The 11,429-nt window shown below is 42.4% G+C and overlaps 1 protein-coding gene across 1 annotated transcript in view; it reads right to left on the bottom strand.

The window, feature by feature from the left end:
* Positions 1-312: 312 nt before the first annotated feature.
* Positions 313-11,429, bottom strand: part of Chrm3 (cholinergic receptor muscarinic 3) — a 323,683-nt gene continuing 312,566 nt past the window's right edge. Inside the window, exon 4 of the mRNA XM_028769887.1 lies at positions 313-2,098. Within this exon, the coding sequence (XP_028625720.1) occupies positions 313-2,079 (1,767 nt within the window). The 5' untranslated portion in view covers positions 2,080-2,098. The remainder of the gene's footprint in view (positions 2,099-11,429) is intronic.

Genomic DNA, 11,429 nt, shown 5'->3' with positions numbered 1-11,429 from the left:
ATCAATTTCTGAGGATACTTGCTCTGAGACAATAATTTTTTTCTCTTAAAGGAAAAATAATCCACTTAAAAGTCTATTTCAGAATGCATATCTTTATATTTAGCAGTACGTTTCTCCTTCTTTCCTGCTGAATTGGCATTGGACCAAAATCAGTTATTCAATGGATCAGTAAATAGGCAGCTTCTCTCCTGTGTGGTTGATAAAAACCTCTTTTTATCACCATCAGGAACGGCCTCCCACCCTTGCCAGACTCCTGCTAGGCTGTGTGGGCTGATGTGGATGTGTGGTCACTGCTACTGATAAACCCCTTTTCTACAAGGCTTGTTCGGGCACTCGCTTGTGAAAAATGACCGACTGTCTCTGCTGGTACTGCTGTTTGCGCCTCTTCTTTTTGTCACACTGGCATAGGAGAAGCATCTTGAAGGTGGTTCTGAATGTTTTGTTGCACAGGGCATAGCACACAGGGTTCACGGTGCTGTTGATATAGCACAGCCAGTAGCCCAGATTCCAATAGGTTTTGGGTATGCAGCTATCACAGAAGGTGTTCACCAGGACCATGATGTTGTAGGGGGTCCATGTGATGATGAAGGCTAGCAAGATGGCACTGAGCGTCTGGGCGGCCTTCTTCTCCTTGATGAGCGACATCCTTTTCCGCTTGGTGATCTGACTTCTGGTCTTGAGAGCAAACCTCTTAGCCAGCGTGGCTTCCTTGAAGGACAGAGGTAGAGCAGCCGTGGTCTTGTCTACCGAGGAGTTGGTGTCAGAGGTCTTGGTTGTGTCCACGGCAGACTCTAACTGGATGGGAAGCTTGGAGAAGTCCTTCTGACAGTTGTCACGGTCATCAATGCTTTTCTGGGCCTGAAGCTTGTGGGATCTCTCTACATCCACAGTCCCCAGGTCCTCATCTGGTACCTGTAGGTTATCTGAGGAGGGTAGCTTGGTAGAGTTGAGGATAGTGCTATGGCCTGGCAGCTTCAGAACAATGGAATAGATGGCCCTGGTCTCTGAGCCAATGTCCTCTTCATCGGAGGAAGCAGAGTTTTCCAGGGAGGCAGCAGCATCATTGTTATTCCAACTGTCACTGCTACTGTGGTCTTGGTCCATCTGTTCAGCACTGGGCTTCCAGCTCTTGGTTGTAAACCAGAAGTGACAGCGACCATACTTCCTTCTGGATGACCGTTTCATGCCTTGCTGTTGTAGTTCATAGCTGCTACAGCTTCGAGAACTGCCTGAGGGGTGGACAAAGTTTTCTGCTTCTGCTTCTGTCCCAGAGGCCTGTAGCCCAGCCAGCTCTTTGGTACGTTTCTCAGTCTCCTTATAAATCCTCCAGTATAAAATAGTCATGATGGTGACAGGCATGTAAAAGGCAGCGATCGCTGTGCCGAAGGTGATGGTGGGCTCACTGAGAAACTGAATAAAACACTCTTCTGGGGGCACAGTTCTCTTCCCTACAAAGTATTGCCAGAACAAAATGGCAGGAGCCCACAGGACAAAGGAGATGACCCAAGCCAGACCAATCATCACACCGGCTCGTTTTGTTGTTCGTTTGGCTCGGTACGTAAGAGGTCTGGTGATGGAAAAGTACCTGTCAAAGCTGATTACCAGCAGATTCATGACGGAAGCATTGCTGGCCACATAGTCAATGGAAAGCCAGAGGTCACAGGCTAAGTTTCCCAGTGCCCAGCGGTTCATAATGATGTATGTAGTGAACAGGTTCATAGAAATGACCCCGATGATCAGATCTGCACAGGCCAGGCTTAAGAGGAAGTAGTTGTTGACTGTCTTCAGCTGTTTGTTGACCTTAAATGCCACAATGACAAGGATGTTGCCGATGATGGTCACCAAGGCCAGGAAGCCAGTTAAGAGTGCAATGAATACCACTTGCCAGACGGTGTGGCCCCCCAGAGGGTCACTGGAGGTGTCGTTTGAGGAGAAATTCCCAGTTGCTTGTGAAACGTTGTAGCTGCCCAACTGAGTGACTGTCCCCAAGGGCAGCCCCTCCTCTGAGGGACTGTGCACCCAGGAAGAGCTGATGTTGGGAAACAAAGGCGAGGTTGTACTGTTACTGTGAAAGGTCATTGTGACTCTCTGACATAGTCTGGGGGAAAAAAGAGAAAAGTGGAGTTAGGAAACATCTTTATTCTGTTTGGTATGTTCTTTGAGTAGCTTACATTTTATTTATATTCTTTTAAAAATCACATTTTTTCTTTGACAATTATACACTATCAACCCTAAACTTCCCTTGCCACTCCTGTCTACTCGTACCTGTATTCCCACAAATCTTCTGAGGGAGGATCCCAGTCTGCAACCCAAGCAGGTCTGGAACTCAGTCTTTAGCCCTCAAACCTGTGGCCTTCCTGTCTCAGCCTCCAGAGCTGGGCTAAGGCATGTACCACACTTGGCTGTGTATTCTATGGTTAGGATGCATATGTAACAAGATGCAAATTTCAAGGCAACTAAATATGATCAAGTTAATTCTCTCATGTGAAGGGTGTGAGTCAAGGGCATGCTGGGATTGATTTGCTCAAGGTAGAATGATTAGCCAAGGAACTAGACTTGGTGCTTTCCCTCACATTTGTACATACATTTCTCGGAATGTTAACAGCACACTCAGCAGATTTACTCACGACTCCTTCTTCCACAGGGGAAAAGTAGCAGATGCTTATGTGACAATTATTTAACTATACTGTGACCATCATCCTACTGGGTAAGTGCATGTGAGCTATTTGCATTTTATCCATCTGATAAAATGACGAACATAAGGAACTTGAGGCTATTCAAGCCTCACTGGAATGACCCAAGCCAACCCCAGGCAAGAGCGAAAACTGTCCACCGTTTCACATAACGCCACCTCTTTATTTCTATTCTTGTTTGTTCGGGAACAGGTTCTTATATAGCACAGACTGGTTTCAAACATACTAAGTAGCCAAGGATGACCTTGAAGTCATATTCTTCTGTCTCTACCCCTGGAGTGTATGTATTTAAGGCATGTTTCACTATACCTAGTATAATTGGGCCTGAGAAATCTACTGGGGCTTCCCTGCATGGTATGGGGGGGTACTTAGTAAGTGAGCTACATCCTTAGCTGGTGGCATTGTCTCTTTAAAACATTATTGAAATATGTGATATGTTTATTTTTTAATAACATTTGATAGCATGCTTATTTATTATATACTTTCTGGAGAGACTTCATCTTCCTAGGGACTCATTTTCTTCAAGGGTTCTTAGACACAGTTATCTAAGTTTCCTTTTTTTTTTGCCAGGTTTGCACAGCAGCCTTGTTTACACCTTGTACCAGTCCAAAGCCACTCTGTGTCATGCACTGACATCCATTGCAAGGGGTCCTTGCCATTGTGGCATGGTCTAGGGTTCTTCTCTCATGGGAATGAATCATGTTCTGGGTCTTGTTTTCTTGTCTTATGATGACCATGCTAATTTTATTACAAATAAACATAATATCCAGAAATCTCAAGGCTTCTTGTCTGTCATCTTTCACCTTTTCTTGTTAAGGGGTGACATACTAGATACCTGTGATTGGCTTTCTTTCAACTATTCTTTTGTGTCTGGTCTGACACTCTTCCAGCATGTTTTGAAACAGGCATTTGCAGGTGTCCCCGAGTCCTTGACCACAGTAATAGACTCGACACATATCCAAATAAAAAAATATCAGTTTGGTCAATGCATGTGGATGCTAGGAAGAGAGAAAGGTCTATTATCTTTGGGGGTGCTGGGTTCTGTTCACCATCTCTGTATCTGTGTGCAAGATCTGAGTGTAAGGGAAGGCAAATGAAAGATGGGGGCAGCAGCAAGGTAGGGTAGAATCCTAAGAAACAACTACAGCCTGAGTATCCCCATACCATGAAGGGAAGCCCTGGGAGATTCCTCAGGTCCAATTATATTAGGTGTAGTGAAACATGCCTTAAATACATACACTCCAGGGGTAGAGACAGAAGAATATGACTTCAAGGTCATCCTTGGCTACTTACCAAAACTAGACATAGCTATTTCTAAATCAATAGAACTACCTCGATCTTGACTATATAGCCAAAAAAAAAAAAAAAAAACCAACCAAACAAAAAAAAAAAACAAAAAAACAAAAAACCCCCCGAAACCCTCAAAACCAAAAAACCAACCAAACAAAAAACAACCAAAACAAAAAAAACAAAACAAACAACAAAAAGCCCCTCTCTTTGTTCCCTGCACTTTTGAAGGAAGACTTTGATTATCCACCTCTAATAGCTCTTGATTAACCTACTTGGTTAAAGTAGCAAGTGAATATTCTAGACTAGTCCGCATCTCTAATACACAACTTGAGGGTTACAGTTAATCCAAACTATACTTTGTTAAAATAAGTTTGAGTTGCTCTAACTATACATTTAATAATCTGCTGTAATGCATATGTAAATCTGTGTCACGGTAGAAGCCATTGACTCTCTTAATATGTTGTGACTGCCAACCATATAGAAATAAACCTGTTTAAGATGTTTTTATTACATTTATTTATTAAATTATCTTTTTGTATGTGTGATATACATGTTCTGGGTACATATGCCATGGTGCATGTGTGGAAGTCAGAAGACAGTTTGGGGGAGCTGGTGCTCTCCTTCTACCACGTCGGTGCCAGGAAGTTAACTCAGGTCATCAGGCAGCAAGAGCCTTTATGTGTTGATCCATCTCACTGGCTCTTGAAATTTGTTTTTAAAAAGTAAAAAAAATGATTATAAGTAAAAAAATTAATTTTGGTCATATCATCAGCACATCTCATTAAAACTACCTCTTGTAAGCTGCTGTGATTGGTCTGTGGAATCCAGAAGTCACAGACCAATAATTCTTTATTGGTCTACTTATGTTTGCTTTTGACTTCATTCCATTTCTCTAAAACCACTAATAAAAAATGTTCTAGTCCTGAAAGGTGCTTCTTTATATTTTGTCCTACAACTGAGAGCAAAGACATGAATAAAATCTCTCTCTCTCTTTTTAAAATGATGTTAATGTCTATAGGGAGAGATTTCTTACTGTCTGCATGACTTTCTGAATTTTTTTTTGCTTTATTGGATATTTTATTTATTTACATTTCAGATGTTATCCCCTTTCCCCAACTCCCCCGGAATCACTTATCCCATTCCCCCCTCCTGCTGCTTCTATGAGGGTGCCCCCACCCATCCACCCACTTCCCCCTCCCCATCCTCGAATTCCCCAACACTGGGGCATCCTGCCTTCACAGGACATTCCCAGTATCTAAACTGCCAGCCTGGGAACATACATGGAGGGACCCATGGCTCTAGCTGTATATGTAGTGAATTTTTTAAAAAAGAGATTTTATTCATATCTTCGCTCTCAGTTGTAGGGCAGATCACAAGCACAGAGCCTGGGGTCCACAAAGAATGTAATCCTATCATCTACCCAGAAAAGTGAGCCAAAACTCTCAATTTTTAAACCTCTTAAACTAATTAGAAAGTCAAAGTTACTTCCTGCTCCCAGAACTCTAGATTAATTCTATTTATTTACATGTTAAGATTAAATTTGCTTATTATATGTGTGAATGTTTTGCTTAAATACGTGTATGTGTATTACCTGCGTGTTTGACATCCATAGAGATCAGAAGAGGGTATCAGGTTCCCTGGGATTGGAGTTACAGATGGCTTGAACCAACACACAGATGTCGGGAATCAAACCCATGTCCTGTGCAAGAGCAACAAGTGCTCTTAGCTACTGCACCATCTCTCCAGCTAACTGTACCTCCATTTTAATTCTTCTAACTGTGGGAAGGCTTTTGCAGTCTGAAACCATGTGTTTTGAAAGACCAGCTACATGGCATTTCCTCTTTTTAGAATCCGGTATATGTCATATTCAGGGATTATTTTGGGTCTCTGCTTTGGACAGGAGTGTCTGTTTTTTGTCATAGTTCATTACAACACTAAACAGCCATGTCATCATGAATAGAAAGATCACATCAGGCCACTAGGTGGCAGAGTTGACTCAAAGAACAACTATGCTGCTATGAGATGCCTAAGCCGCAGGCTTGGAATTCAGCTTAGTTCAGTCATGCGGTCTGCAGAGGATATCAAACAGGGTGGACAGAGCTTTGCAATCAAACATGTCTTTAAAGGGAATCAAACTTGTGAACTTAGCCCTCGTCTTTGTTTCAAGCTGTGAGGAGGAGAGACGTTGCCTAATATGGTACAACGATTCTTGTTGTGAACAAAACATTTCTGAAGGCCAAAAGTGGGATAAGATTCCACTTAAAAGGGAGAAAGCTTGTTTTAAAAAAGATGATGTATCAGACTGCCCGCCTGTTTGCTGCCTTTCATAAGCTTTTGTTTGACCGTGACAACCAAACAGGAAAGGCTTGGCATTGGCTCATGAAGTAACATAGTTTTACCTTAAAAACAAACATCTAAGTTTGGTTATGGATCTCCATGAACACCTTTCAGGACTAGAACATTTTTTATTAGTGGTTTTAGAGAAATGGAATGAAGTCAAAAGCAAACATAAGTAGGTCTTTCCAAACACCAGTAAGACCCCTCTCACCAGAGACAGTTTGTGCACTGTCCCCAGGGTTCTGGAAGGAGAGACCTTTACAGTCTAAGATTTACTTACTGGTATCCCACATTCTGAAGGTCATTCAATGTCACTCTCTGTGACTGCTATGCTTTTGTTGTGGAAAGCAAGAAGCTGTACATTGAGAAAACACCCTTTGATCTTACAGTTTTGCTTAAAGATCTCCTAGGGGGTCAGGAGATGGCCTGGGAAAGCACTGGCTACTCAGGAGTGAGGATCTAAGTTTGGATACCTTAGAATCCAAGTAAAAAGGGAGTGCCATAGTGTGTCTGTCTGTCATTCCAGCTGTCCTACGGGGAAATGGGAGACAGACAGGAGGATCCCTAGAAGCTAGCTTATAATATAATAAGGGACTGCAAAATAATAAGGGACTGTGTCTCAAGCAAGGCAGAAGGTGGGGACTGAAACCTGAGTTTGTCCTCTGACCTTCATATATGCCCTGTGGCATGTATATACCTGTGCTCACACATATAAACATGTATATACACAACCATACATATGAGATACATATGTATGCATAAAAAGAGGAGTAAAAATCTTCTTGTGGAAAAACAAATCCTGTTTGGACTGTGATGTGGATATGTCAACACGCATACAGTAAGGTCACACAATGAAGCACGTCCATTTGGTCCACTATTTACACTGTCATTACTAACAAGTCAGACTCCTCATGTTTCTTTAAAGGCTCACACTTAAAAGACTGTCTTTATAGCCAGACATGTTCCACATATCTGATTTTCGTTAATATTTCCATTTGTTTGCACATCCCAATTGATAGATCTTTATACACCCAATTGTAAGTTTAAAAAAACAAAACAAATCAAAATCCCCCAAACCAGAAGCAGTGTATGACAGCCCTGCTCTACCTTGTTTTTGAGGCAGGGTCTCTCTTATTTCTGCCCCTGCACTGCATACGACAGCCAGCTTTCCATTGATTTCTCCTGACTCCTCCACCTCAGTTCCCACTTTAAGAGTGCTAAAGCAGAAACAGGAGGATCCCTGCCACAGCCCCCTGAGAGTCAGGACATGTCCCCAACTCCAACACCTGGCAGGTCACGAAGCCCTCTGACCTTGCTTCCTTGTTAGAGAAAAATGCAGAATTCAGTACTTGAGAACTGAACAGAAATTACAGCAAACACCCAGCATACCCAACCTGATCCACAGTAGTTTCTCTAAAATGGTAAAATAAACAGAAGGGTCCTCTCTGATTGGCTATGGAATAGATTTTTCCAAGATTTACAAAAGCTCACTTTTTGTAGACTCTAAGGTGACGGTTCTCACTTCAGAAGGCTCTTTCCCTGGGGGAAATTTGGCAATATCTGGAGCTGTTACTCTTGTTACAACCTGAAGAGAATGTGTTCTGGGCATCTAGCAGGTAGATGCTAGGAATGCTGCAGACAGAAGGACAAAGATCTGTCTGGTTTCAAGCGTCAATAAGGCAGAGATGGACAAACCCTGGCACAAACAGAGATGAAAGAGGTTCAGAAAAATGTCATAATACTCTGTTATGCCAGGAAAAATCTGGAAAATATCCTGGTACTCATTAATACAGCAAACTCCAATTCTTTTCAAGATTCAATCTGGGGCGGTGTGGAGGCAACTTAGTAATGTGTTTGCCTTGCAAGTCCAAAGATCTGTCTTGTATTTCCCAGGACAGGCAAGAAAAACTAAGTGTGGTTACACATGTATCATCCCAGCAATTGGGAGGGAGATTCCTTGGGTTCATTGCAGTCTTGTCTTACCTCAAAGAGTTCTAAATCAATGAGACACTTTGTGTAAAAAAAAAGGTGGGGGTGGTGATGTAGCTCAGCAGGTGAAGGCACTTGCCATGTAACCCTAATGACACCTGAGTTTGATTCCTGGAAACCATGTTTTTTTTTTTTTAAAAAAAGCAGATACAATGGTTTACATCTGTAACCCCTGACCCAGCCCTCCTAAAGTGAGAACTGAGGTGGAGATGTCAGGAGAATCAATGGGAAGCTGTCATATGCAAGGCAAGGGCAGAAATAACAAGAGAGACCCTGCCTCAAAAACAAAGTAGGGGGGATGGAGAGATGGGTCAGTCATTATGAACACCCGCAGCTCTTTCAGGGGAATGGGGCTCAATTTTAAGCATAGACATGGTTTCTGAAACTCTAGTTCCATGGGATCCAATGACTCTCCTGGACACTGGAGTAGCAGGCACACATAACCTGGTACATGTTAGCATATCTGGTGCACAGATATACATGCAGGCAAACACATATACATAAAATAGTGAAATTAAAAAAAAAACAAGGTAGGAGTCAAGAAGTCTTGAAAGGTTACTCTCTGGTCTCTGTCTTCACACTGCAGCACTTATGTACCTGTCTCCATGCACACACACTTCAACAAAAGCAAAGCCCAAAGCAGATAGCACCTGAAGGACCGTAGCTGAGGCTGGGTACCTGTACATTCTTCCATTCCACCTCCCCCACATGCACAAAGATATGGATGCACCCAGTGGTTAAAAGTCTCCTCCCCAGGGCTCATTACAATTGCAGAACTCAGGACACCACACAGGCAGGCTGGCTCCTCAGTCTATGCCTGACCCCTGCCCTAGCAAGCATTTCAGTCATGAGCAAACCTAAATTTCAAACAATATCTGTGTTTATAAAGCAGAAAGTAGAAACCCAGTCCTCTCGCTCTTGCCTCTCATTCTCAGGCCCCTGAGGTAACCACAGGCAACAGTTTACTTAATAAGTAAATATTTGTTAGGGGAATAGAGTGTCCTGCTAAAATCTGGCCTTCTGCAGAATTATGCATGTGTATTTTAAGCACTTACTTCATGCCAGGCACCATTGTACACATATGTGTTGTCATTCAGTTCTTACCTCCATACTGTAATCGAGTCAATTACTTAATTGTCTCATGAGAAGATGGAGGTATTGAGAAGTCTAGTGGTGGCTAGGGTCACAAAGCTCCTAAGAGGCAGAATTAAGAGTTGATTCAAGGGCTGGGGACATAGCTCCAGATTCAGCTGGTCATTTGCTTCCTGTGCAAGCAAGAAGAGCTAAGTTCCATGCTCAGAATTTACGTAAAAAAGCCTGGCTTGGTGATATGTGTTTGCAATCCCTATACCGGAGAGGTAGACACAGGCAGCCTCCAGGGGCTTTTTGGCCAGACAATTTAGACTATTTGGTAAGCAATTTGCCAGTGAGAGACCCTGTCTCAGAATAAAGGTAGAACGTTCCACGAGGAACAAAAATGAGCTGTCTTTTGGCATGCCTTTGTACACACACACACACACACACACACACACACACACACACACACTCACCCTGATTCAAGGCAAATTCACCCACGATTTTCCTCCTAACCACCCAAAAGTTACCTTCTCTAAAGTCTCTCTTTGTCTCACTTAACAGTATGTTACAGGCATTGTTCTTACTCAGTGCAAATAAGCCTCAGCGAAACACATGTTTGGAAAGGAACAAGGGACCATCCAGCATCCAGTAGTTGGCACACCATGTCCTTGGCTGAAGTGGAATTTCCAGGGCAGCAGAGTGCATGAGATAGTGTGTTTGCTGAAAACTTCTCTAAATGAGATGTTGCAGAGCTCAGCATCAGTGAGGCCAACACAAATCTCCCAAATCCTTCCAAAAATAAAATAGCTGGTTTCCAGAACAATCCTTCTTCACAAGCTCTATTACCGTGTTAGTAGGGAACGGAAGCCCAATGTATCAGGTTCTCGTGTCTAAATGAACTAGACACCAATTGTCTGCCCCACACTCTACAACTGTGCGGCAGATCCAAGAGATGGAAAGATATGAAAGGATTCCGATGAAGCAGATGATGGGTCAGGAGCTAACAGCTGTATTCATTAAATGCCAAGGGCACTGGCAGACTGTGATTAAAACGTAGAGTGTAAATTGAATTCTTTAAATTTGACATGTAAGCATTAAAGATGGATGTTATACCACCTAAAATACTATATGTGGAAATGTATGTGGAGAAATATGTGAGAATCAAAATAAAATAACAAAATATATACTTTGGCAGTGCCTATGCCATTAAATATTAGAAAACAATGACCTCTTGTTTTGAATTTCCTGTATCAACTGGAAACTGGAGCTCATGCTAGTGTGAATTCTGGCCCTACGGGACTCAGAACAAAGAGACAAGGAAGAAAGTTGAGCCAGTCAAACAAACAAACAAAAAACCAAAACATGAGAGGGATAAGACTGAAAAAAAATTAAATACCCAAAGTGTGAAATCAATACAAATAGATTCATCCAGGCTGAAGAAGAAGAAATCCTAAGCCTTGACTAAGTCACTGAGACTTGGTGCCTGGAATTATCCTCAGAAGTGTCTGTCGAATCGTACAGGTCCTGACTGACACACAGCTCACTCCCTGGGCTGTACAGGAACATTCTGCCATGATAAATGTGTTTGAGGAATATTTTCCTTTCTCCTCCGAGTTCCATCAGGGTCAGGTGTAAGGCATATGGCCCTCCACACAACAAGGAGTGCATGTGTTTTAGACCTAGACACACTGGTCTGCAAGCTGACAGTTCGTATCTTCACCACTGAGGCTCACCCCCTCTCTCCTGGGACAGTACGTGTAAAGCAGAGAACCCAAAGGCTTAGGGGGGATGAAATCTGTCAAATATTGTATGGACTATATCTTATTTAAGGTTATTATTGTATTTTAAGTCACTTCTTTTTTTATGTTTTGTGTGTGTTTGTGTGTGCTCATTACATGTGTGTTTGCAGATATATGGGCATATGGAGGCCAGGATGCCAGGTACTTTCTTTTCAGCCTTACTGTTTTCTTTCTTTCTTTCTTTCTTTCTTTCTTTCTTTCTTTCTTTCTTTCTTTCTTTCTTTCTTTCTTTCTTTCTTTCTTT

This window comes from Grammomys surdaster, unplaced genomic scaffold, assembly GCF_004785775.1.
Source record: "Grammomys surdaster isolate TR1022 unplaced genomic scaffold, NIH_TR_1.0 194, whole genome shotgun sequence".
NCBI lineage: Eukaryota > Metazoa > Chordata > Mammalia > Rodentia > Muridae > Grammomys > Grammomys surdaster.
Note: the sequence above shows the minus strand (reverse complement) of the source record. Positions and strands in the feature narration are given on the sequence as shown.